The sequence below is a fragment of the Cervus canadensis genome, chromosome 13 (genome assembly GCF_019320065.1).
Source record: "Cervus canadensis isolate Bull #8, Minnesota chromosome 13, ASM1932006v1, whole genome shotgun sequence".
Classification (NCBI taxonomy): Eukaryota; Metazoa; Chordata; class Mammalia; order Artiodactyla; family Cervidae; genus Cervus; species Cervus canadensis.
The window spans coordinates 7,951,971-7,979,874 of record NC_057398.1 but is presented as its reverse complement, the minus strand read 5'-3'; the positions used below and the strand labels follow the sequence as shown (position 1 = coordinate 7,979,874).

At 47.5% G+C, this 27,904-nt stretch overlaps 1 protein-coding gene and 1 long non-coding RNA gene across 3 annotated transcripts in view; one reads left to right on the top strand and one right to left on the bottom strand.

Moving 5' to 3' along the window:
• The window catches only part of KCNH1 (potassium voltage-gated channel subfamily H member 1), a 406,132-nt gene extending 378,657 nt beyond the window's left edge, over positions 1–27,475 (top strand). For both annotated transcript variants that reach the window (XM_043486214.1, XM_043486213.1), the window contains exon 11: positions 26,284–27,475. In XM_043486214.1, coding sequence (XP_043342149.1) covers positions 26,284–27,135 — 852 coding nt within the window. In that variant the 3' untranslated portion in view covers positions 27,136–27,475. The remainder of the gene's footprint in view (positions 1–26,283) is intronic.
• LOC122452526 lies at positions 16,308–25,392 on the bottom strand. Its single transcript, XR_006272733.1, has 3 exons — positions 24,914–25,392; positions 23,424–23,607; positions 16,308–17,053 (listed from the first exon to the last, which is right to left on the bottom strand). It is a non-coding gene; the product is annotated as an uncharacterized LOC122452526 (long non-coding RNA).
• Positions 27,476–27,904: the final 429 nt, after the last annotated feature.

Below are 27,904 nucleotides of genomic sequence, written 5' to 3'. Positions count from 1 at the left end.
GACTGGAAGAGGCAGTGCCCTTGCATCTCCCAGCCTTGTCCTCATCTATACAAAGTCAGAACACATGCCCCACATACCCTGCAGGGCCTCTGTGATCCCCAAGGAGACGTTGTGTGTGCCAGCTTTCTGTCGCCCATAAACAGGGAACAAATGTCAGTCGTCCTGTTGTTAATGATGCCGGGCACGGTGGCCGCTTGCCCTGAATGCTTTAGTTTAGAAGGTCCCAGGCCTGAAGCCGAAGGGCAGGGCCAGGTGACCTCCGGCGGCCCCCTGACTCCAGTATCGCTCTCCTGGCTCCTCTGCCTTTCTTATCAGAGGAGCCCTGGCCACTGGGAAACAAAAGAGGAGGGATGGGAGTGAGTCTGGCGGAAAGGCTGTGTCGGGGTCTGAGGACTGTAATCTTGGAGGTTTAGCGGTTGTTATTAAAAAAGAGGATGATAATCTAAACATCGAAATGGCCAGGAAGTCAAGACTTCTCCTATCGTTCTGCTCCTCACCCCTCCCTTCCCTAGGACTTCCCAGCAGTGGGCAGGAAGGGCCCCTGTCATTGAGACGTGTTCTCAGGTGGCACCAGAAACTTCCCTGACCCTTGACCTAGGGAGATCGCCTTGTGGCGTCTGCCCTGGTCCAGGGTACCTCTCCCTGTCCAGGCATTGCCTCCTTGAGCCGACAGTAGGGTGTCGGTCATGGGCAGTCTTGGCAATGGTGGAGTGGTGGGCCCCATCTCTCACAGGGCTGTCTGCTGATGGGGGTACCCTCTGCATGGCAGCCCTGGAGCTCTGTCTCTGAACATGCACTCCCTGTCTGACTCCCGGATTCCTGTAACTCATCTTAGCTGCTGACCTGCACCCTTCTGCTCTGGTGGGGGTGGGACCGTTTTACAGCAAAATGAGAAACCAGGAGCACAAGCCCAAGATGACAGGTTTAGCCTAAGAATGGACTATTACACATCCAAATCCAGGGCGTCCTGGGGTGGGAGCTGTACTTACTGGGCACGGGAGCGCTGTCTATACCTTGCGTGTGTGCTAAGTTGCTTCAGTCGTGTCTGACTCTTTGCAACCCCACGGACTGTAGCCTGCCAGGCTCTTCTGTCCATGGGATTCTCCAGGCCAGAACACTGGAGTGGGTTGCCGTGCCCTTCTGCAGGGGATCTTCCCGACCCAGGGATTGAACCTGCGTCTCCTGCAACTCCTGCCTTGCAGGTGAGTTCTTCACCGCTGAGCCACTGGGGAAGCCCCATTAGGTCTCCTTTAATACACATGCCCGCCCCACGGAGCATGTTGTTCTCTTTATACTGAGTATAAAAACGGCAGAGAGACCTGCTTTGGGGAGAAGAGGGTCCAGAGAGCACAGGTAGAGCTCTGGCCTGGAGACTCTTGATTGGAAAAAAAAATGCACAACCAAAAAGTTGAGAGTAGTGTTTTATCCTGCAGACAAAACTGAGGACTTAAACCTGGAATGCAGCTCAGATAGCTCTAAGGGACTGCTCCAAAGAGGCGAAGGAAGAGTCAGGATAATAGAGGAGTTTTTGCAACAAAGACTTGGTATCAAAAGATTACTTTAATTAAAGAAATCAGACATCTTAAATGAATGAATTTAGCTCTTTTCTATGTACATGTATGGGAAGATGCAAGAGTCTAGGCTTGTTGAAATCATCCCTTTGATCTGCGCCTCAGCTCTCTGGGCCAGCGTCCTGTGCTTCCTTATCCTCAGTCCTGGTTGACGACCGCTCCATCCTTTGTTTGCTGATGTGGCAATCAGTACTTTTTGTTGACAAGACTTAAGCTTACCTACATTGATTTGTTACAGAGCAGGCAAGGGGTAAGACTGATAGGAAGGAAAGTGAGTCGCATTTTCAAATAAAGGTGTTTTCTACTCCCAGTGAGAACCAAGGAGGACAGAGCAAGCTGACAGTGCCTCGTGGAGGGGACTCAAGCTGGAAGATGGGCAGATGCTACAGCCCACAGCCTCAGGGGTCAGACAGCCTGAGCTTGCCCCTCACTCACTGTGTACCCTCTCTCAGCCTCAGCCTCCTCATCTGTGTAATGGGACGATAATAGAAGCTACCTCAATCTGTTGTAGGAAGAGAGACCCGTCCAGGGCCCGAGAGTGGACTCTTGTCTAACACTCAGAAATGAGTTGTCTGAGGAGACACATGCACAGACGAAGCAAGAGCCTTTATTGGGAAGGGGTGTCAAAGTGGAGAACAGGGGGCTGATGGAGCCCGGGAGAACTGCTCTGCCACGTGACTCACAGTCCCGGGCATTATGGTGATGGGGTTAGTTTCTGGGTTGTCTCTGGCCAATCCTTCTGACTCAGGGCGCTTCCTGGTGGTGCATGCAATGCTCAGCCAAGATGGACGCCAGCGCGGAGGATTCTGGGAGGTGGAGGGACGCATGGAGTCTCCTTTTGACCTTTCCCGAACTCTTCCGGTTGGTGGTGGCTTATTAGTTCTGTCTTCCCTGCCAGGACCTCCTGTCCTAAAACAACTCACACGAATGGTTACTGGGGTGCCTGGCCAGAGGGGCAGGTTTAGGTCAGTGTGCTTTCCCTGACAGTAGGGTTACTTGGATTCATTGAAATCGTGTGTGGGAAGTGTTAGACCCACAGCTGGTACACAGGGAGGGAACAGTGGCTGGTGGCCGCTGTCATTATCAAATGATTCTGGGTCCCCTCTGGGGCTGCAGCTCCTGCCTCTCCCCTTCCGTGGTTTGGCTACCTGAAGGCTGGTTTCTCTGCCCTCTTGATGTCTTGGTGCCTTCTTATCTCTGCCTTTTCTCCAGCTGTTTCTTCTTTGGTCCTCTCTGTGAGGTTCTTCTGCAAAGGCTTCTCTTCTTTCTCTTCTTCTCTCCCTCTCTTGCTCTGTTCTGTTCCGTCTGTCCATCTCTTTGGACCTCTATCCATCTCGGGTGCCCAGTTCCTCCTAAGAGGGAGCAGGCATCCTCCAGGCTCACTTCCCCTGCTTCCTCCGGACCCCGTGGCCCCTTTCTTGCTCACAGGAGATTTCCCACAGGCTAAGCTGTGGGAGGCACCAGCCCTGGGTGGTCAAAGCAAAGAGGGGCCAGTTTGCAGCATTACACTCCACCCCCAACTACCCTCCCTGAGGAACACGAAGAATACCGCAGGCATCCTTGCTTCAAGGCTGTGGGCTGACACAGACATGAGATGGGAATGACAAATTGTCCAGACAGTCAGCTTCTGGGTCGGCTCAAACGCCGAAAGTTGTCCCTACAGTGAAAGTTGCATCAGAGAAATGTTGAGAAACTGAAGGCTGGATTCGGCAGCCCAACAAACCAGCCTTCCTACCCTGCGTGGGATTCAGGACCAGCTTCTGCCATCTGGATATCAAAAGGAGGAGAGAAATACAGTCTGCAAACTATCTGTGCACCATGGGCTTGTAATGATATCGTGTGAAAGAAAATGCAGAGGAAAGGATATGGAAATGATGTCACCACTTGACATGCCCCACAAGCCCCCTAATTAGCTGCTTCCTGAAAATTAAAACATCACTTTCCCAGATGCCTTGATGGGCATTACTCTACCGGGCACAGCCTTGCCTGGTGTGGTGGTGTGGTGGATGGGAGCAAGATGCAGGTCCTTGGAAAAGATGGCATTTAGCAGATTGTGTGGCCAGGCCTCTTCAGCGAGAAGCCGGTCCCTGAGCTCAGCACAGGTCTGTGGGCCAGAAGGAGGGCGCGCCCCGCCCTATGGCAGTGAGTGACTGCAGCACCAGCGTGCATTCTGTAATTTTGTGCGAACGTGCCGTTTAGGAGACAAATGACTGCATTTGCTCCCTAGGAATGAGGAGCCCTGTGGGATTGAAATAAACACACGCTGTCTGCACTAGGCTAAAGGGCCTTATGGAGAGGCAGAGGGACGCTCCCGAGAGCTGAACCGACTTCTCAGCCCCCAGGGCTGGAGCCGGGCCCCACCGCAGCAGGCAGTACTGGGTCTGGGTGATTGACATTGGTCCTCCTTTATTATGACCTCATTAATCCTCAGGGGTTAGGGTTAGGTGCTTAGCCCAGAACATGCTCAAAGCCTGGTGCAAGTAGGCATCCTGCCATGTTTCTTGTGTCCAGTCTACCAGGAAAGTCCTGCTAGCCCCTCACCTGCTCAACTCTCCGGAGACCGTCCCCGCCTATGTTACAGAGCAGAGGGGCACGAACCTCTGGCCTCCCCAAGGCACCTTCACTCTGGAATCTGCAGGGATCCCAGCTCCAGTGACTGAGTTTGGGCTCTGGTCCTGGGTTTGCAGACTGAGTAAAGTGTCAGTAGAGGACTTACCCTCTCTGAGCCGGAGCCCCTCACCTTTGAAAGAGGGCTGAAAATAGTTCCAGCTTCATGGCTTGTGGGTGAAAGTTAAGACAAGGCATGTAAAGGCTTAGCACTGGGCTTGGCTCAGTAGAAGGCTGTGAATCACACATCTTCACCCAGGGGACACAGCTGGCCAAGGGATGGTTCCTCCAAAGACAGACTTGGGTAAAAATCTGCCTCTGCCTTCCCCACACAGGCCTCGCTGCACACTGTTCCCTGGGAACTTTAGAAAGAGCAGATCCTCTCAATGACAAGGACAGACTGAGCGCCGAGGGATGGAGAGAGGGGACCCTCAGTCTTGTAGCCAAGAGAACCAGAAAAGTCAAGGCCTTGACTGTTGCCCTCACAGGCTCCAGAGAAAGAAACAAAAGTGCCAAGGATGCCAACAAATGTGACATTACCCAGGGTCCCTGCCCCAGCCCCCACTGGCAGCCTGGAGTGAATAAAACAGAGGCTGTGGGTCACCAGGTAAGGGTTCAAGTTCCTCTGCCTCATATGTGGTGAGGTTTCAACTTGAACTTTCTCCCTTCAGGGGTCCCCCCACACCGCCCCCCATCAATGATGGTTCAATCAGGAAAACAGAAATTAAAATGACACTGAGATTTTTTCTTTTCTTTTTCACTAAGGATATAATATTTATCTTTGATAATGATGGTGGTTTAGTCGCTAAGTCATGCAACCCCATGGACTGTAGCCTGCCAGGCTCCTCGGTCCATGGATGCACTGCTTGCTTGAACATCTTTTCATCCTATGTTAGTATTTTTTCTTTTCTTTCTCACTAAAGATATAATATTTATCTTTGATAATGGTGGTGGTTTAGTTGCTAAGACCCCATGGACTATAACCTGCCAGGCTCCTCTGTCCACGGATTCAATACCGCGTGCTTGAACATCTTTTTGTTCAATATTAGTATTACCACATCAACTTTCTTTATTGTTTACACAGTATATCTCTTTCCATCCTTTTCATCTTTATGTAACATCATTATAGTCAAAATACATCTCTTGAAAGCAGCATATGGTTAGGTATTTTGTTTTTGAAACTACACTCATTTTTTTTTGAGAGGATTTAAATGAGGAAATTGGTAAAAGAGCAAAAAGGAAATGTCAAAGATGCACAAAGATTAACATCTAGAAGCAGTAGCTCCCCTTCCCAGAGATGGGGGCAGGAAAATGTGGCACTGTCAAATCCTGGGAGGCCAGGGGGGCCCAGTTTCTGGAGGGGGTGCTTCATGCAGCTGGTGCCAGACTTCCAAGGGAGGATGCTGCAGGCCTGGTGCTGGGATGTCTGAGTGGGAGACACGCAGGGCTTGTCTCAAGAGCTCTGGGGTGGAGCGTGTCTTGGGGATGCTCAGCTGGGGAGGAGAGTCAGGTGGGCTGCTCTGGATCATGGGGGTAGGGTAGACACACAGGGTCTCATCTGTCTCCAGGACCATGGGGCGAAGCCCCCAGCTCCCCTCCTACCCTTTCTCATTCTCTCTGTAAAATGCAGCTGCCTCAGATCTGCTCAGGCCAGGAAAGCCCCTGGACCATCAGCTCCCAAGGAGAAGGCTCTCTCTGCTTTCTTTAAAGGTGGGTCCGACCACCTCACATACTCAGTGAAGGCTTTCTGGATGGCTGCTCAGAGCTATGTCCTTGTGGAATGAGGTTTGGGGGCGGGGGGTGTCATCTCTCTGTAAGACAGAACATGAGGTTTAAAAGCAGCATGAGGAATTCAGAAGGAAAGGAAGTCTTCCTTCCTAAGAAAGGAAGTCCTGAGCATGGAAGGCCCCAGGCTACTCTTCTGCCAGGGTCTGGGGTCGAGGTTGGGGCAGCCCAACCAGGGGTGATTCACTGGGGCCTGACATCAGAAGGGGCTAGATGACCCAGGCCCCGTTCTATCCATAGGATGGAATGCATGCGAGGGTACCTACAGCCGCAGACCCCCAGCTGAGATTTCCTCCCTACCTGGGGGATGCATGTGGCTCTTTTCCCCCACTGCACATGCCCTGCAGGCCAAGGGCTCAGGCAGTACAGACAGAAATCACCGGCAGAGCTAGTTTTGTCTTCAGATCCAGCTCCCCAGGCCTCTGCCCAGGATGGAACTTGGGCCTGGGCAGTGGGGATAGTGATGCCTGGTGCCCAGGTGGGAAGCTCAGAGGGTCAGAGGACTGGCGTAGTCAGGGGGGGCGAGGGGCTCTGTGTGTGCAGCTGGTATACAGGTGCTGAGCAGGGACATCCTGTCTCCTGGGGGGATGTGTGTAAGTATGTACACGTGCATGACCTCTCAACATGGACGTAAAGCATGTGCCTAGAGCAGTCTTATTGGAGAAGGAAATGGCAGCCCACTCCAGTGTTCTTGCCTGGAGAATCCCAGGGATGGCGGAGCCTGGTGGGCTGCCGTCTATGGGGTCGCACAGAGTCGGACACGACGGAAGCGACTTAGCAGCAGCAGCAGCAGAGCAATCTTGCTCTATTTCCCAGCGTATGTCTTTATTTCTAGGCTAGGGCACTGGTTCTCAAAGAGAGGTGGAATTCAAGGTGGGTGTGGGATGCGTAGACATTTTTTTCTTTCATTTTTTAAAACACTTTTTATTTTGGAGTACAGCCGATTAACAATGTTGTGATAAGTTCAGGTGGACAGCAAAGGGACTCAGTCATAAATATGCATGTATCCATTCTCCCCCAAACTCCCCTCCCATCCAGACTAGCACATCACATTGAGCAGATTTCCCTGTGCCGTACAGTAGGTCCTTGTTGGTTATCCATTTTAAATAGAGCAGAGTGTACCTGTCCGTCCCAAACTCCCTACCTATCCCTCACCCCATCGCTGGCTCCGGTAACCATGAGTTCCTTCTAAGTCTGTGAGGCTGTTTCTGTTTTGTGAAACAAGTTTATTTGTATCATGTCTTTTTAGATTTTGCACATAAGGGATGTCATAAGATGTTTCTGCTTTTCTGTCTGACTTACTTCACTCAATGTGACAGTCTCTAGGCCCAACCATGTTGCTGCAGATGGCATGACTTCATCCTTCTTGATGACTGAGTGATATCCCATTGTGTGTATGTACCACATCTGTATCCAGTCCTCTGTGGATGGACATTGATGTTGCTTCCACGTCTTGGCGATTGTAAACAGTGCTGTGGTGAACACAGGTGCCTGTATCCTTTCAGACCATGTTTTTCTGCAGACCTTGCTCAGGAGTGGGACTGCAGGGTCATGTGGTAGCTCTATTTTGAGATTTTTAAGGCACTTCCATACTGTTCTCTATAGTGGGTGTACCAATGTACATTCCCACCAACAGTGTAGAAGGGTTCCCTTCCCTCCACCCCTTCTCCAGCATTTATTGTTTGTGGATTTTTTTTTTTTTTTTTACAATAGCCATTTTGACTAGAGTGAGGTGACATCTCAGTGTAATTTTGATTTGTGTTTCTCTGATAATTAGCGATATTAAACATCTTTTCACATGCTTCTTGGCCAACTGTATGTCTTCCTGTGGAGAAATGTCTTCTGCCCATCTTTTGATTGGGTTGTTTGTTTTGATGATGTTATGCATTGTGAGCTGTTTGTAGATTTTGGAGACTAATCCCTTGTTGGTCACATCATTTGCAAATATTTTCTCCCCATCTGTGGGCTGTCCGTTTATTTTGTTTATTGTTTCTTTTGCTGGGCATCTTTCATTTTTTTAAATGCATAATTCAGTGCCATTAATTACATGTACATGCAGCAGTTACTATTATCTATTTCCATTATTTTTCATTATTCCAAACAGAAACTCAGTGACCATTAAGCAATGATTCCCATTCCCCACAGCCCTGGTAGCCTCTAATCTACTTTTTGTCTCTATAAATTTATTTATGATAGGTACTTCTTATAAGTGGAATTATATGATGTCTGTCTTTTTGTGTCCCGCTAATCTCACTTAGCATAGTGTCTTCATGGTTCAGCCATGTTTTAGAAAGATCAGAAGTGCATTCTTTTTAATGATCGAGTAGCATTCCATTTTACGCATATATCGCATTTTGTTTACCCATTAATTTGTTGATTGACATTTGGGTTGTTTCCACCTTTTGGCTGCAGTGAATGATATTGCATTTGAGTACTGGTGTACTTGTTCAAGTGCTTGCTTTCAGTCCCTCTTGGTTTATATTAATATCTGGGAGTGGAACTGCTGGACTACATAGTAATTCTGTGTTGGTTTTTTGAGGAACTGATGAATAGTTTTCCATAGAGGATGCAGCAATGTATGAGAGTTTGAGTCTCTCCACATCCTTGTCAAAATGAATTATTTTCTGTTTTTTAAGTTAATAATGATCCTAAAGGAGGGGCTTCCCTCATGGCTCAGCTGGTAAAGAATCCGCCTGCAATGCAGGAGACCCTGGTTCAATTCCTATGTCGGGAAGATTCCCTGGAGAAGGGATGGCAACCCACTCCAGTATTCTTGCCTGGAGAATTCCCATGAGCAGAGGAGCCCGGTGGGTTATAGCTCTTGGGGTCGCAAAGAGTCAGACACAACCGAGCAACTAAGTACCACACAGCACATCCTAAAGGATATGAGGTGATAGCTCATGATCGTCATTTGCTTCGCCCATGACATATGTTGTTAAATACCTTCTCATATGCTCATGGCCATTTGTATGTTTTGAGAAATATCTAAGTCATTTGCTTCTTTTTTTAATTGGATGGCTTGCATTTTCTTGTTGAGTGACAGGAATTCTTTATATATTCTAGATATTAAATCCTTATCAGATATGTGACTTAGAAGTATTTTCTCCCATTCTGTGAATTCTCTTTTCATTCTCTCAACTGTATCCTTTGAGGCACAAACATATTTAATTTTGATGAGGTCTAATTTACCTATTTTTTTCTTCTATTCCATATGCTTTCAGTTTCATGACTAAGAAATCACTGCCAAATCAATATTGTGAACATTTTTTCCATGTGTTTTCTCCTAACATAAAATTCAAACAATTTTATGGCTTTACCTCTTACATTTAGACCTGTGATCCTCTATGAGTTAATTTTTGTATGCAGTATAAGGAAGGGGTTCGACTTCATTGTTTTGCATATGGATATCCACTTCTCTCAGCATCATTTGATGAAGACAGTCCTTCCTAGGAACCTTTGTCAAAAATAATTAACTATTCAATTAATTTAGTCGTGTTCAACTCTTTGCAACTCTATGGACCACACCTCTGTCCATGGGATTCTCCAGGCAAGAATACTGGAGTGGGTTGCCATGCCCTCCTCCAGGGGATCTTCCTGACCCAGGGATCAAACCTGTGTCTCTTACATCTCCTGCATTGGCAGGCATGTCAAAAATAATTAACTCTGTAGATGAGGGTTTATTTCTGGATTCTCTATGCTATTTGTAGTCCTATAAATCTGACCTTCTGCCAGTGCCACACTATTCTGATTACTGTAGCACTGTAGTAAGATTTTATATTAGAAGTATGAGACCTCCAGGTCTAACCAGGTGATGTTAGTGCTAAAGAACTTGCCTACCAATGCAGGAGACATAAGAGACACGGGTTCCATCCCTGGGTTGGGAGGATCCCCTGAAGAAGGGCATGGCAGCCCACTCCAGTATTCTTGCCTGGAGAATCCCATTGGACAGAAGAGCCTGGTGGACTATAGTCCATGGGGTCACACAGCGTCAGATATAACTGAAGAGGCTTAGCATGCACGCACCCATGAGACCTCCAACTTTGTTTTCCCTTTTCAAAATAGTTTTGGCTATTCAGAATGCCTTGAGAATACATAAGAATTTTAAGGTACATTACTTTGTCTAAAAGCACCATTGGGATTTATATAGGGATGGTACTAAATAAAACCCATAGGTTACTGAGTGGAATTATCTTTCTTAAATTGAAGTATAATTGACATACAATATCCCATTAGTTTCAGCTATATAACATAATGAGTTGACATTTGTATACATTGTGAAATTATCACCACAATAAGTCTAGCTACCATCTGTCACCATACAAAGTTACAGACGTTTTTGGTGTGTGTGATGAGAGCAACTTTCAAATTTGCAATATAATATTATTGACTATAGTCACCATGCTGTACATTATATCCCCATGACTAATTTATTTTGTAACTTAGCATCTGTATCCCCTTAACCTATTTCACCCACTCGCCAATATTGTTCCCTTGGAAACCAGAAATCTGTTCTCTTTTCTGTGAGTTTTATCTTGATTGTTCATTTGTCTTGTTTTTCAAATTCCACATGTAAGTAAAATCATACAGTATTTGTTTTCCTCTGTCTGACTTGTTTCATTTAGCATAATACCCTCAAGGTCCATCTGTGTTGTTGAAAAATGTCAAGATTTCATTATATTTTTAATGACTGAGTAGTATTCCATTTTGTGTGTGTGTCCCACATCTTATTTATGCATTCACCCATCAATAGATACTTAGGCTGCTTCCATATCTTGGCTATTGTAAGTAATGCTGCTTTGAACTATGAACACTAGTGTGCATATATCTTTTCAAATTAGCGTCTTCATTTTCTTTGGGTAAATACCCAGAAATGGAATTGCTAGGTCATATGGTAGCTCTGTTTTAATTCTCCGAGGAGTCTCCGTATTGTTTTCCATCGTGGCTGCAGCAATTTACACGCCTGCCAGTGGAGCACAAGGGTTCCGTCTTCTCCACATCCTGCCCAACACTTGTTACTTCTTGTCTTTTTGATAATAGCCATTCTGATAGGTGTGAGGCGGTATCTGTGATATGCAGCTCTCTGATGATTAGCAGTGTTGAGCATCTTTCCATATGCATCTTGGCTATCTGTATGTCTTCTTAGAGAAAAATGTCTATTTAAGTCCTCTGCCTATTTTTTAATTGGGTTGTTTTGTTGTTATCAAGTTAAATGAGCTCTTTACATGTCCCGGATATTAACCCCTTATTGAATATATAATTTGCAAATATCTTCTCCCATTCAGTAGGTTGTTTCTTATTTTGTTGATTGTCTCTTTTGTTGTGCAGGAGCTTTTTAGTTTGATGTAGTCCCATTATTTTTGCTTTTGTGGCCATTGCCTTTGGAGTCCGATCCAAAAAATATCACTGGGTGTGATGTCAAGGAGCTTACCACCTGTGTTTTCTAGGAGTTTCATGATTTCTGGTCTTACATTCAAGTCTTTAATTCATTTTGAATTAATTTTTGTGTATGGTGTAACAGTGATCCACTTTCATTCTTTCGCATGTGGCTGTCCAGTTGTCCTAACACCATTTATTTATTTTTAACTGGAGAATAATTACCTTACAATGCTGTGTTGGTTTTTGCTGTAGAACAGTGTGAATCAGTCACATGTATGTGTGTGTGTGTGTGTGTGTGTGTGTGTATATACACACATCCCCCCTCCCTCTTGAACCTCTCTTCACTCCCTATCTCACCCCTCTGGGCCATTACAGAGTGTCAGTCTGGGCTCCCTGTGTTAAATAGCAGTTCCCCACTAGCTATCGATTTTACACAGAGTAGTGTATATCTGTCAACGTTACTTTCTCAATTTGCCCTACCCTGTCCTTCCCCCACTGTGTCCACAAATTCTCTACATCTGCATCTTCATTCCTCCACTGCAAATAAATTCATCAGTACCATTTTTCTAGATTCCATATATAGCATTACTATATGATATTTTTCTCTTTCTGACTTACCTTATAGGTAAGAGTAACAGGCTCTAAGTTCATCCACCTCACTAGAATTGACTCAAATGTGTTCCTTTTTATGGCTGAGCAATATTCCATTGTATATATGTACTGCAACTTCTTTATTCATTCATCTCTTGATGGACATCTAGGTTGCTTCCATGTAAATGGTGCTGTAATGAACACTGGAGCACCTGTGTCTTTTTGAATTGTGGTTTTTCTCAGGGCATGCCCAGTACTGGGATTGCTGGGTCATACGGTAGTTTTATTCTTAGTTTTTTAAGGAATCTAAATACTGTTCTCCATAGTGGCTGTATTAATTTACATTCCCACCAACAGTGCAAGAGTGTTCCCTTTTCTCTACATCCTCTCCAGCATTTATCATCTGTTGATTTTTTGCTGATGGCCATTCTGACTGGTGTGAGGTGATACTAACACCATTTATTGGTGAAGTTCTCCTTTCCCCCCTGTGTGTTCGTCCCTCCTTTGTCATATATTAGTCAGTCACATGTGTGTTTATTTCTGGGCTCTATAATGTGTTCCATTGATCTATGTGCCTCTTTTTATGCTAATACTATTTATTTTTTTAACCATAGCTTTGTAATATAGTTTGAAATCAGGAAGCATGATGCTTCCATATTGATCTTTCTCAAGATTGCTTTGGTTATTTGAGATCTTCTGTGGTTTCATATAAATTTTAGGATTGTTTGTTCTGTGAAAAATGTCACTCGAATTTTTGGGTAGATGGCTTTGGGTAATGTGGACATTTTTACAATTCTTCCTAATCCATGATGATTGTCTATCTTTCCATTTCTTTGTGTCTTCTTCAGTTTCTTTCATTAATGTCTTACAGTTTTCAGTGTAAGGTCTTTCTGGTTAAATTTATTCCTAGGCATTTTATTCTTTTTGATATAATTGTAAAGGAGATTATTTCCTTAATATCTCTCTATGGCAGTTCATTTTTAGTGTATTAAAGCACAATTGATTTGGGGGGGGGGGGGCATGCCATGCAGTATGTGAGAATCTTAGTTCCCTGACCAGCTAGGGATCAAACCCGTGTCCCCTGTATTAGAAGCATGAAGTCTTAACCACCAGATCACCAGGGGAGTCCCAAAAACACAACGGATTTTTATATATTGACTTTGTACCCTGCAGCTTTACTGAATTTACTATTTCAAACAGTTTTTTATGAAGTACTTAGGGTTTTTCCAGTAATCATGTATGAATGTGAGAGCTGGACTATAAAGCAAGCTGAGTGCCAAAGAATTGATGCTTTTGAACTGTGGTGTTGGAGAAGACTCCTGAGAGTCCCTTGGACTGCAAGGAGATCCAACCAGTCCATCCTAAAGGAGATCAGTCCTGGGTGATTGGAAGGACTGATGCTGAAGCTGAAACTCCAATACTTTGGCCACCTGATGTGAAGAACTGGCTCACTGGAAAAGACACTGATGCTGGGAAAGATTGAAGGTGGGAGGAGAAGGGGACAGCAGAGGATGAGATGGTTGGACGGCATCACTGACTGGATGGACATGAGTTTGAGTAAACTCCAGGAGTTGATGATGGACAGGGAGGCCTGGTGTGCTGCAGTCCATAGGGTCGCAGAGTCGGACACAACTGAGTGACTGAACTGAACTAGGGTTTTTTAGATATAAAACCATGTTATCCACAAATAGTGACAGTTTTACCTTTTCTTTTCTAATGTGGATGCCTTTTTTAATCCTCCCTAACTGCTCTGGTTATGACTTTCAAGGCTATGTTGAACAGAGATGGCAAAATTGGGCATCCTTGTCTTCTTTCTCATGTTAAGCGAAAAGCTTCCAGTTTTTCACTTTTGAGTACAGTGTTAGCTGTGGTCTTGTCATATATGGCCTTTATTATGTGGTAGTATGTTCCATGTATAGAACTTTGCTGAGAATTTTAATCATAAATGGACATTGAATTTTTCAAAATGCTTTTTCTGCATCTATTGAGATAATCATCTGAGTTTTACTTTTCATTTTAATGTTGTATATCACACAGATTCATTTGTGGATGTTTAACCATCCTTGCATCTTTGGAATAAATCCCACTTGATCGTGGTGTATGATCCTTTTAATGTACTGTTGAATTCAGTGTGCTAATATTTTGTTGAGGCTTTTTGCATGTATGTTCATTAGGGATGTTGGCCTGTAATTTTCCTGTTGTGTGGTAGCCTTCTCTGATTTTTGGTTATCAGTGTACTGATGACCTAGTAAAACTTTCTGGAGAAGTTTGAGAAGGACAGATACTTAATCTTTGAACATTTGCAGAATTTACCTACAAAGTCCTCTGGTTCTGGACTTTTGTTTGTTGTGAATTTGTTGATCACTGATTCAGTCTCCTTACTAATAATCTATTCAGATTATATTTCTTCATGAGCCAGTCTTAGAAGATTGTATGTGTCTAAGAATTTATCCATCTCTCATAGACAGGTATTTTTTTAAAAGATGACAGGTGATTCCATCCCTCTCCTGGTCAGTCACGACTGCTGGAGAGGGGCAGTGACTCCAGGCTTCCTCCCACAATGTCCTGTCAAAGCGAAGGAGCTCCAAGTCTCACAGTTGGGATATTAGCTTCAGGATAGAGCTTTTAGGAAAAGAGAGACAAGGTTAAAGATTGAGCTCCCCAAGATTTCTTCTAATGATTTTTTTCTAAGAATGGGGCTACTGTGTCCCTCCCCCTGGAAGGCCAGGGGGCCAGAGTGGGGGCCCTCGGGAATGGACGCATAGACAGGCTACCAGAACTGCCTGCGGAAGGGCTAAGGGTAGCCTCCTGGCATTCAGATGGTTTCATACAGCTTCCAAGGGTGGGAGACAGCAGAAAAGTTGGTATGTGTGTTTCTAAGGGACGCCCACAATGCTGCAAATGCTCCTTGGGAACCTGGCACAGGTGAGGTTCCAGGTTGAAGCTCAGTTTTCAGATCATGTCCATTTCTCTTACATCATGACCTGGCGTGTGTGTTGGGAAGCAGGCCATGTTGTATTTTACCTGTCTCCTCTGCCTCCATACCAAAGCTAGAATCACAGCTTTCTCCCGGGCCTCCCTTCCTTCAGTTGCCCAACCCCATCCCCCAGACACTCCTCAAACCATGCTGTCCTTTATGCAAAAAGCACAAATAGCAAGGTTCTTCTGACCCCTGGGGGAAAGTTCAGAGATGCTTAAGGAGTGACCTTAAGGAGTGGGAGGTTTTTTGTTGTTTGGTTGCTAAGTTGACTCTTGTGATTCCATGAACTGTAGCCCACCAGGTGCCTCTGTCCATGGGATTTCCCAGGCAAGAATACTGGAGCGAGTTACCATTTCTTTCTCCAGGGCATCTTCCCGACCCAGGGGTTGAACCTGCGTCTCCTGCACTGCAGGCGGATTCTTTACCACTGAGGCACTGGGGAGGCCTGCCTGGAGGTTACACAGGAGTGATTGTGATGCAGGTCATGTATACATACAGTAGTCTACCTGGTACCTGTGCTGCCTGAGGGCCAAAGCAAGCATTGGCATTCTCAGCTTCCAAGCAAGGAAACCCAGGCTCAGAGAGGAAAGGTGATCGGCTCGTCTCGCAGCTAGCTGTGGCTAGGGCAGGACTCGTAACACGGTTAGCTGGCTGTGTGTACAGTGCTGGATGAGAATTCTGTGAGAAAGCGAGGGGTCCCTGTCCTACTTCTGATGGTGTTGCAGAGAAGGCTGCTTGAGCCGGCAGGTGGGCTCACCTTGCCACACAGCCCAGACTGCTCCCTCCTGGGTGTGCCCCCGACGTTCAGGGGCCAGCGCGGGGCCGGGTGTGACTGGAGCTGGGGTACAGCGCCCACACTTTAGCAGGGAGAGCTCTGCCCTGGCTGGGAAGGCAGTGGGGCTCCGGGGCCGAGACCCCCCAGTCACCCCTCTCACACTCGTACCCCATATGCCACAGGCGAGGGGACCTGGGCCTCAAAGGGAAAGCTCAGTAACCCTCTCGCTCATCTTCCCCTCCGAGGAGCCCATCTCCAGTGCAGTCCGCCTACTCCCCACACCCACCCAGGCACTCTTGCTTCTGCAGGGTCCCCTGGGGAATACAGGACTGCTCCCAACTGGCTCCCAGTTCCTCCCCATCCTGACCCATCACGGAGACGCCCCTGCAGGGACAGGGGTGAGCAGAACTAGCTCTCCAGGTGGGGCCCATCGCTTGGCTCGGGGCTGCCCTGCTGAGAGCTCTTGAGAAGGCACAGGTGCCCGAGTGCAACATCACGAGAAACGGGGCCTCATTCTGAGGGTCTCTGAGATCACCTCTCACCTGACCCCTCTCCAGGGCGTGAGAGACTTCGCTCTATAGACCAGGTCTGAGGAATGTCTGGAGTTCAGAGGTGAGTGGGACGGTCGTGGATATTTTTTCAAGGAGTGTAGACCGGTGAGTTTCCTTGGCAGCTGAGTGGCTGCTCCCTGCTGAAGCAGTGGGAGGCACCCCTTGGGCTCATGCATTTGATGGCTCTAGAGTCAGCGTCCTACTATGGGAAACGGGGATTTTTACAGTGCAACAGAAAATTATTGACTGGGGGAGTCAAACCCTAGAATAAACCAGTGACACTGTTAGAACTGCCATGTTTCAAAACTAGACAATTGCTTTAATCAAATTATTTGCTCCAGTGCTGTGTGTGTGGAATGGTGTGATCTGGCTGAAGCGATGAGTGTCACAGATCACAAAGGACAATGACACTCACATCAGAGCCAACTCTTCAGTAACATGCAAGTTGTCAGAATTCTCAATTGCTTGTCCATTGTGGTGGAAAGCAGCTATTTTTTAAGAGTAGAATTACAGCTATACAAACATGTGTTTTGTATCAGATTCTTTAATCCAGAAAAAATTGAGAGAATGCAACCAACCAGAAGACGGGTGGCTCTTTTCTTAGCTATTGTCCTCTTTTGATGGTAAGAAGCACAAACTACAGAGAATACCCAGTGTACATGGGGTGCAGACTTGCCTGGGTGAGTGACTTCCGTGCCCACGTCACGGGGTGGCTGTGAGGAGTGGGTTACTGATGCTGACAAGGTGCTTAGCCCGATATCTGGTCCTTCGTTGAGCACCTGGTTGGTACTGGCCGCTATTTGTGTTGAAGGTTCAGCTGAGGAAAGGAGCAGAAACATGGTCGAGTGATCAGTAAAGTGGTGGTAGTGAAATGTCAACCTGCCTAAGTCAGACAGAGAAAGACAAATAGCATGTGATATCAGGGCTTCCCTGGGGGCTCAGACGGTAAAGAATCCACCTGGGATGCGGGAGAACTGGGTTTGATCCCTGGGTTGGGAAGATCCCCTGGAGGAGGACATGGCAACCCACTCCAGTATTCTTGCCTGGAGGATCCCCATGGACAGAGGAGCCTGGCGGGCTACAGTCCCTGGGGTCACAGAGTCAGACAAAACTGGGCGACTAAGCACATATGTTATCAGTTATTTGTAAAAAATGATACAAATGAACTTACTTAGAAAACAAACTTACCAAAGGGGAAAGGTGGGAGGGAGGGATAAATTAGGAGGATGGGATTAACATGTACACACTACTATATATAAAATAACCAACAAAGACCTACTGTATGTCACGGGGAACTCAATGCTCTGTAATAACCTACATGGGGAAAGAATCTGAAAAAGAATATATATACACACACACACATAATTGAGTCACTGTGGTGTATACTTGAAACTAACACAACATAAGAAATCAACTATCGCAACATCCCACCCTCAGAACAGCATGTATATTATCTATGGTGAAACGGGTCACCAGCCCAGGTGGGATGCATGAGACAAGTGCTCGGGCCTGGTGCACTGGGAAGACCCAGAGGAATCGGTTGGAGAGGGAGGTGGGATGGGGAATATGTGTAAATCTATTGCTGATTCATGTCAATGTATGACAAAACCCACTGAAAAAAAAAGTAAATAAAAGAAATCAACTATCCTCCAATATAAAATAAAATAAAAATTTTTAAAGTAGATAAAGATCAATACAGTATACTAACGCATATATATGGAATTTAGAAAGATGGTAACGATAAGCCTATATGCAAAACAGAAAAAGAGACACAGATGTACAGAACAGAATTTTGGGCTCTGTGGGAGAAGGCGAGGGTGGGATGTTTTGAGAGAACAGCATCGAAACATGTATACTATCTATGGTGAAACAGATCACCAGCCCAGGTGGGATGCATGAGACAAGTGCTCGGGCCTGGTGCACTGGGAAGACCCAGAGGAATCGGATGGAGAGGGAGGTGGGAGGGGGGATCAGGATGGGGAACACATGTAAATCCATGGCTGATTCATGTCAGTGTATGGCAAAAAACCACTACAATATTGTAAAGTAATTAGACTCCAACTAATAAAAATAAATGGAAAAAAGAAAAATGTCCACCTTCAGTGCCCACACTGGTTCCCCCAACCCTGTGTTCCCTTTGCTGCTGTTTCCAGGACAGATGCCCCATTTCCCTCTGTCTGAGGTCAGGGGCAAAAACAATGTTCAGACCATGCTTAGGGTGGAGATAAACGTGGTCCCAACTTTCCAGAGTCATAGTGAGCAGGTTTGTGCAGGAGCATAGGTTGAAGGAAGTGGTGGGGAGTGAGCTAAATGTTTAGGCAGAGAGTATATAGTGGGTTTGATTTTTGCAAGTCACAAGTCATCTTCTGCCTTCTGTTTTAAAAAATAGTTGATTTACAAGATTGTGTTAGCTTCAGATGTACAGCAAAGGGACTCGGTTATGTTTTTTCAGATTATTTTCCATTATTGCTTATTATAGGATATTGAATACAGCCCCTTGTGATAGATACAGTAAATTTATACACAGTAAATCCTGTTGCTTATCTATTTTATATGTAATAGTTTGTGTCTGTTAACCCCAAACTCCTAACTTAATCCCTCACCCATCTCCCTTTCCCCTCTGGGAACCGTAAGTTTCTTTCCTGTGTGAGTCCTTATTGTTTTGTATGTAGATTCATTTCAGTTTTTAGATTCCACATATAAATGATATATTTGTTTTTTTATGACCAACTTCACTGAACATGATATTCTCTAGGTCCATCTACGTTGCTGAAAATAGCCCTATTTCATTCTTTTTATATTCCAATGTATATAGTATATGTCACATATTTTTAACCAGTCATCTGACGGGCTCCTGGGTTGTTTCCAGGTATTGGCTGCGGTAAAGAGTGCTGCTGTGAATACGGGGGTGCATGTATTTTTTCATTATTATGGTCATTTTCATTACTATGGTCTTCTCTGGATATATGTTCAGGAGCTGGATTGTTAGATCATGTAGTGCTTCTACTTTTAGATTTTTAAAGGAACCTCCATACTGTCCCAATTTACATTCCCACTAACAGTGTAGGAGGGCTCCCTTTTTCCCACACCCTCTCCAGCATTTATTACTTGTAGCCTTTTTGATGAAGTCATTTTGACAGGTGTGAGATGATGCCCTCACCAGCTGCCTCATTTGCAAATATTTTCACCCGTTATGTAAGTTGTCCTTTCGTTTTGTTGATAGTTTCCTTTAATCTGCAAAAGGTTTTAAGTTTCATTAGGTCCCATTTGTTTATTTTTGCTTTTATTTCTTTTGCCTTGGGAGACTTATCTAAGAAAATATTGCTAAAATTTATATCCTGAGAATGTTTTGCCTATGTTCTCTTCTAGGAATTTTATGACGTCATGTCTATTTAGGTCTTTAAACCTTTTTGAGTTTATTTTTGTATATGATGTGAGGGAGTGGTCTAATTTCATTGATTCAGAGATGGCTGTCCAGCTTTCCCAACACTACTTGCTGAAGAGTCTGTCTTTTCTCTGTTGTATATTCTTGCCGCCTTTTTGTAGATTAATTGACTGTAGGTGTGTGGGTTTGTTTCTGTGCTGTTACGTTCCATTGATCTATATATCGGTTTTCATGCCAATACTATGATTACTATGACTTTGTAGCATTGTGTGAATGAAGGCTGGTAAGAGTTATGGCTTCAGCTTTGTTCTTTTTCCTCAAGATTGTTTTGACAATTTGGGGTCTTTTGTGGTTCCATATAAATTTTAGGATTATTTGTCCTAGTTCTGTGCATCTTCCACTTTTAAGTTTTCCTGTGGAATCATGAAACCTTAGTGTTAACTTCATTTCACAGGTCACGATTAGTGCTTCCCTAGGCAGGAGGGAGGCATTGTTGAGGGAGTGCTGGAGGCTGAACGCTGGTCCACTTGTTTTAATCCTGGAGCATCTCTTGGGGAAGCATGTGACCAGCTCCCCATTTCCTCCTGCCTGACTGGTGTCTTGGCTCACACGGAGGACAGATGGGTGAGAGGAGAGGAGAGCTCTGGCTGGGAGGGTGAAGGCTGAGGGCTCAACGAGGCAATGATACAGCCCTGCTCTGCGTGGGAAGATTCAGGTTTAGAGCTGGGGCTGCAGCGAAAAACAGCACTGCTTCTGAGTGTGGAGGGAGGGAGAGGTTTCTCACAAATGTCATTTCATCGCATCACTGCAGCGAGGCTAAAAGTAAGAAGTTGTGTCAATAAGACAACTGAAGCCTAGAGAGAAGAAGAAATGTCCTCAGGGTCCCAGCAGGGAGGGCGTTTGTACCAGTCTTGTCAGCACCTCTGCTGGCTCTTCGCTGCACAAAGGTGAGGTGGGCACTGAAGCAGAAAGACCTCACAGGGCAGAGAGAACAGGGCAGGGCTTTGCGGGAGGACCACACTCAGGGGATGCTAAGCAGCAGCAGCTGTATACGAACCAAGTCTTACGGCTGTGATTACAAATTATCTCAACGTGGGTGGCTTAAAACAACCAAAATGTATTCTCTCACTGTGTGGAGGACGGAAGCCTGAAACCAAGGTGTCTGAAGGGTTGTTCCTGGAGGCTGTGAGAATCATTCCATGCCTCTCTTAGTTGCTAGGGCTGTCAGCAGTCCTGGGCACTTCTTGGCTTGTAGCTAAATTGTTGTTACTCAGTGGCGTCCAACTCTTTGCAACCTCATGAACTGTAACACGCCAGGCTTCCCTGTCCTACGGTATTTCCTAGAGCTTGCTCGAATGCATGTCCATCAAGTCGATAATGCCATCCAACCATCTCATCTTCTGTCGCCTCTTCTCCTCCTGCCCTCAATCTTTCCCAGCATCGGGGTCTTTTCCAATGAATCAGCTCTTCACATCGGGTGGCCAAAGTATTGTAGCTTCATCTGTCCTTCCAATGAATATTCAGTGTTGATTTCCTTTAGGATTGACTGGCTTGATCTCCTTGCAGTCCAAGGGACTTTCAAGAGTCTTCTCCAGCACCGCAGTTCAAAAGCATCACTTCTTCGGCACTTAGCCTTCTTTATGGTCCAACTCTCACATCCATACATGACTACTGGAAAAACCATAGGTTTGACTAGATGGACCTTTGTCGGCAAAGTGATGTAGCTAAAAACAAAACTCCAAAGTCTACCTTCATCTTCACGTGGCCTTTTGCTCTTTCATGTCTTCTCTTTTCTGTCTCTTGGAAGGATGCTCATGCTTGGATTCAGGGCCCACCCTGATGCAGAGTGATGTCCCCTCAACATCCTTACCTTATTACATTGGCAAAGACCCTAAGCCCAAATACCATCACATCATGAGGTTCGGGTGGACATACCTTCTGATGCCTGTAATTCACAAAGTGAGAAAGAGAGTGAGAAATACAGCCTCAGTGAAACACCTGAGGCCAGTGACACCCCCACAACAGTGCCATCTCTTCTCTGAGCAGCAAGCAAGGGGTGCGTCTCCTTCACTTGGTGGCGTTGAGGAGGAGGGATCCTCACTCCTCTTGGGTCTGAGATGAGCAGACCCAGGCTAGTCTGTCCACAGAAGACTTGGCTGACCCTCTCGCTGTCAGAGGGGGCCCGTGAAAGAGATGATGCCAGTCCTCACGGGATGTCACTAAGGGGTCTGACAAGGTCATTCTTGATTGATGCCAGAGGAAGCTGCAGATGGTGCATGGGAGGGACTGGCCTGTGAGCTACACTCTGAGTGCCGCAGAACCAGAGATTCTCCCTGGATAAAATCCACTGAGACTTCTGCACTCCTGCTCCTCCTACCTGGTGCCACGCCCTGAGGGTAACTGGTGGCCTCACCACTCTCCAAGGAGGCAAGATTTTCCCAGTAACCAAAATACTCAGCTCCTGGGTCCTCACAGGTATTCTTTCTCACCTTCAGTTCAGTTCGGTTGCTCAATCATGTCCAACTCTTTGCGACCCCATGAACCACAGCACGCCAGGCCTCCCTGTCCATCACCAACTCCTGGAGTCCACCCAGACCCATGTCTACCACATCCGTGATGCCGTCCAACCATCTCATCCTCTGTCGTCCCCTTCCCCTCCTGCCCTCAATCTTTCCCAGCATCAGGGTCTTTTTTCACCTAACCCACTCCAAACCTGGCTCTCACAGTCAAGGCCCACACTAATAGGTTCTAATTTACCTAGTGAGTCCTCCTCCTCTTAGATGCTTTGAGATCCTCAGCTTCATGGTCTCTCCCTGCCCCTTGGCCAGACCCCTCTGCTTTGCAGTGCTGACCCTGAACTCTTCAGAGAACTTGCTGATGGACAGAGAGTAAGAGAAACTAGGAGAGAGGTGGTGGGGCAGGGATAGGGTTAATCAACACATACGAGAGAAAATCATCCTTTCCCCTAAAACCAAGGCACGTCCCTAGCGAAGGACTCAGAACACGGGTACGGATGGGGGCTCAGATGGCCAGGGTTTGTGTCTTAGCTCCTTCTCTGAGGCCCGTAGGTGGTCAGCTACGCTTTCTAAGCTTGGTTTTTTCATTCAAATAATGAGGATGACTGTTCCCCACCTGCTGGAGCTGCTGTGAGGATGGGGAGAGAGCGCACATCACCACACACTGAACAAAGCCGTCTCCTCCCACTGGGACGGCTGCCACAAAGCCGTCTCTCTCTGTTGGGTGGCCTTCCTACCTTTGTGTCAGTACATGCGCTGTTTCCCGTGTGAACACCTCTGCCCAAGTCTTTCACCTTTTATTCCTAATTCCAACTCATCCTTCTAGAATCGTCTCGAGGGTTGCCCCCACAAAGAATGATACATAATACATTTACTCAGTGACTACTGAATGTCAAGAACTCTTTTTAAGACTCATCTATTATCCAACTTTATCCTTGTGATTCTAAGTGTACTGTAAATCGCTCAGTCATGTTGGATTCTGTGCAACCCCATGGACTGTAGTCCACCCAGCTCCTCTGTCCATGGGGTTTCCCAGGCAAGAATACTGGAGTGGGTGCCAGTTCCTTCTCCGGGGGATCTTACCAACCCGAGTCTCCTGCTCTGCAGGCAGACTCTCTACATCTGAGCCACCAGGGAACCAGGAGTTTTGTCTGCTTTCACAGATGAAGAAACTGAAGCTTGAGGATCGTGGTCCTAGGCCTGTCTGGGGTCCCAAACTTGTGCTCTTGCTGCCTGTGACTCCACCCGCCCCGACCCCCCCGACCCTCCTCGGGGAAACTCAGCACCTCGTACTTCAGCCGTGAGTCTGCCTCCAGGGCAGCGCTGTGCTTTCCTCCTTTCTAGCTCCAGGCGCCGGCAGCACACAGGCTTAGCTCAGGGAGTGATCACTGACCTGGACTGGCCTCGGTCTCTCTGGGAGCCCCGCATCCGCTGAGACTCTGAGTCTGCATGGACCATATGTTCCTGATGCTGTTGAGAGAAAAATGTAGCATTTGATTCCACAGGAAACAGAAATGGCCATCCTGAGGGGGGTTAAGAAGCAGCCTTTTCAAAAAGCCTTGCCATATCTCTTCATCTCCAGCTTGTTTTTCTGTGTTTTCAGTTTCTTAAATGGTCAAGTTCATTAATCTTCATGCTTTATGCTCTGTCATAAAACCAGGCAGGGCTAGTGGCGGAGGGGGCTGGTGGCTGAGGAAACTATGAGGAAAACAGCGTCACCAGGGCCTTTAGGGACATTCGGGTGGGCCTTCCTCCTGACCCCATGCTGCTCTGTCCCTCTAAGTGGCTTGAGTCACTGCCAGCATAGAGTCCAGCTCTGGGCAAAAAGGCCTGGCCTCCCTCTGCTGTGGAGTGGCTATGGGTATGTGCCTTGCATACAGTAGGTGCTCAGCACGTTTGCTTGGCTTGGTGTCCTCCACCCCAGGCAGCAAACCAGCCTTTTGTCCAGTCAGAGGGAAAAGGTGGCAGAAGTGATTGCAAAGCCTGCCAGTCAGCCGCTTCAGTATCCTTCAGGGACCAAGGGCACACTCTTCTCACTGGCCTCACTGCGCCTCCTCTCCCACGGCCCCACTCTGTGCCTAGCTCAGTCTCAGCATCATGAAGGAGGGGAGGAGGGTGCGGAGGTGGTGTGTGGCCACACTCACGCATAAGCAGGTGCCCACATGCAGGACAGCAGAGTGATCTCACCAGTCGTCAGCCCTGGGGTTCTGAGAGCCTGGTCAGCAGAGCTGGCCTCAGCTGCCGGGGTCAGAATCTCCTGGGAGCTTGCTGCAAATGCCGGTTTCTGACCCTGCCATGGGGAATTCGCCCTCAGTAGGGACCACCTCCTCCTTCAGGTGGTTCTGAATCATGCAGCTAGATTTGAGAACTGTTGATCTGGTCCAGCCAAGGAAGGACATGACTTGCCCAAGGTCACACAGCCAGTCAGTGGCAGAGTTTTCTTTTTACTGTTCTCTGTGTGTTTCAGATTTGGGACGTATGTCTAAATTCATTTAAAACCAAAATCTCTTTGGGTTTATCCACAGTTTGCTATGATTCATACCTCAGTCTCTATATTTACTCAAACCACTGAGAACTGACATTTCATAAATCTCTTTGCTCCCCAATCTAAGCTCTTTTAAGCCACTGGACTCCCATCGTCTGTGCTGTCAGGACTCCAGGTGGGCCCCCTCCCTCCAGGCCTGTCCTCCCCCCCTCCCTGTGTCATGGGGACCCTGAAGGGGCTAGGCTCTCCTGAAATGCAACCCAGAAGAGGCAGTTGAGGGTGCTGACTCACCTCAGCTCCCAGCAGGATTACTTTTTCAAACAAACTTGAAAAAAACTGCTCAGGAAGTCCTGCACTCTGAAGAGCGGGGTGTCAGTTTGGTTCAGCTCCCTGACTGTCTATTAAAGGCCTCTCCCCACTGCTCGGTGAGCCTTCAGAGGGGTCTCCGGAGAGCTGGGTGAGGCGCAGCAGCCACCCCTGCCCTGGGGCATCCTGTCTCCCCATCTACACTGTTCAGGATTCAGCATGGGCCTCCCATGCCCAACACGTCAGGCATCCCTGTGGGCTGGCAGGACTGTCTGGCTAGGGAGGATCCAGACTTATCCCATCACTGGTGCCTGGACCAGTGCTGTTGTTCACTCGCCCATTCCTGTCTGACTCTTTGCGACGCCATGGACTGCAGCACGCCAGGCTTCCCTGTCCATCACTGTCTCCTGGAGCTTGCTCATGCTCATGTCCATTGAGTCGGTGATGCCATCCAACCATCTCATCCTCTGTCATCCCCTTCTCCTGCCTTCAATCTTTCCCAGCATGAGGGTCTTTTCCAATGAGTCAGTGCTTCACATCAGGTGGTCAGAGCATTGGAGCTTCAGCATCAGTCCTTCCAATAAATATTCAGGGTTGATTTCCTTTAGGATTGACTGGTTTGATCTCCTTGCTGTCCAAGGGACTCTTGAGAGTCTTCTCCAGCACCACAGTTTAAAAGGATCAATTCTTCAGCACTCAGCTTTCTTTATGGTCCAACTCTCATATCTGTACATGATTGCTAGAAAAACCACGGCTTTGACCAGACAGACCTTGTTGTCAGCAGTGATGTCTCTGCTTTTTAGTATGCTGTCTAGGTTAGTTATAGCTTTTCTTCCAAGGAGCAAGCATCTTTTAACTTCATGGCTGCAGTCACCATCTGCAGTGATTTTGGAGCCCAAGAAAATAAAGTCTCTCGTTTCCCCATCTATTTGCCATGAAGTGATGGGACCGGATGCCATGATTTTAGTTTTCTGAATGTTAAGCTTTAAGCCAACTTTTTCACTCTCCTCTTTCACTTTCATCAAGAGGCTCTTTAGTTCCTCTTTGCTTTCTGCCGTAAGGGTGGTGTCATCTGCATATCTGAGGTTATTGATATTTCTCCCTGCAATCTTGATTCCAGCTTGTGCTTCATCCAGCCCCGCATTTCATATGATGTACTCTGCATAGAAGTTAAATAAGCAGGGTGACAGAATACAGCCTTGATGTACTCCTTTCCCAACTGGGGACCAGCTCATTGTTCCATGTCCAGTTCTAACTGTTGCTTCTTGACCTGCGCACAGGTTTCTCAGGAGGCAGGTCAGGTGGTCTGGCGCCACAGCTGGCTTAACAGGGCTTGTTGCTGTGTCTCCCTGCAGATCGTGTTCCGGAAGATCAGTGACGTGAAACGGGAGGAGGAGGAGCGCATGAAGCGGAAGAATGAGGCCCCCCTGATCTTGCCGCCCGACCACCCCGTCCGCCGGCTCTTCCAGAGGTTCCGCCAGCAGAAGGAGGCCAGGCTGGCCGCGGAGAGGGGCGGCCGGGACTTGGACGACCTGGACGTGGAGAAGGGCAGCGTCCTCACCGAGCACAGTCACCACGGCCTGGTGAAGGCCAGCGTCGTCACCGTCCGAGAGAGCCCCGCCACACCCGTGGCCTTCCCGGCGGCCGCCGCCCCCGCGGGGCTGGACCACGCCCGGCTGCAGGCGCCCGGGGCCGAGAGTCTGGGCCCCAAGGCCGGCGGGGCCGACTGCGCCAAGCGTAAGGGCTGGGCCCGCTTCAAGGATGCCTGCGGGAAGGCCGAGGACTGGAGCAAGGTGTCCAAGGCGGAGTCCATGGAGACGCTCCCCGAGAGGACGAAGGCCGCCAGCGAGGCTACGCTCAAGAAGACGGACTCGTGCGACAGCGGCATCACCAAGAGCGACCTGCGTCTGGACAACGCGGGTGAGGCCAGAAGCCCCCAGGACCGGAGCCCCATCTTGGCAGAAGTCAAGCACTCCTTCTACCCCATTCCCGAGCAGACGCTGCAGGCCACCGTCCTGGAGGTGAAGCATGAACTCAAGGAGGACATCAAGGCCTTGAACACCAAGATGACGAACATTGAGAAACAGCTCGCTGAGATACTCAGGATATTAACTTCCAGAAGATCCTCTCAGTCGCCTCAGGAGCTGTTTGAAATATCGAGGCCCCAGTCCCCAGAGTCAGAGAGAGACATTTTTGGCGCGAGCTGAGAGGTCTGTTGGAAAAAAAAAAAAGTCCAAGATGACAAAAACCTACCGTCCTGCCCTAGACACCGCCCCCCCCTCCACCACACACCTACATGACCAACAACTTTGAAAGTAGGCTTTTCCCAACAGAAAATGCAAGTGGGACCAGTCGCTTCGGCAGGCTCTCTCCACGGAAAGATCCGGGGAGAGGCGTGCGCCCCCACCCTGCAAGATGGGAGCTGCATCCGAACTCTCTCTGCACAATTTAGGAAGAGGGGGGCATGCCGTGTAAAGGGTATTTTCCTTCATTTTTAATTTTTTCTTACTGCCATGATATTTGTAACAACATAAAAACTACCAGGAAAGAGACAGCAGCCACTGGGGATGGGTGGGACATCAGCAAGGACCCCTCGTGTGTATTAGCACGCTGGGCTTCTCTGCCAAGACCCCTCAGTGACTGCGGTGGGCACAGGGAGCTCCCAGCGTTCCCTGTCCCTGGACAGCCTATGTCTGATGTCACCGTCTATTTTTGTACCGTTGTCATTTGTAACAAGCTTGGGACAAGAGGAGCTTGAGGGACAGGGAGGGCAGAGCCTCTTGACTTCCTGTCTCGGAACAGTTAAGGCTGAAAAGCAACTGAGATGGCTTTGGGTGCCTCCGCTAGACACTTAGAGCCAGGAATCTTCAGGTCTGTTTTCCCCAAAGAGATGAGCCAAGAACTGGAGACTGGCGGTGGGGAGCCAGAGACACTCTGGGCTGTGATCTGCAGCCCTTAGCTGCTAAGGGAGCGCAG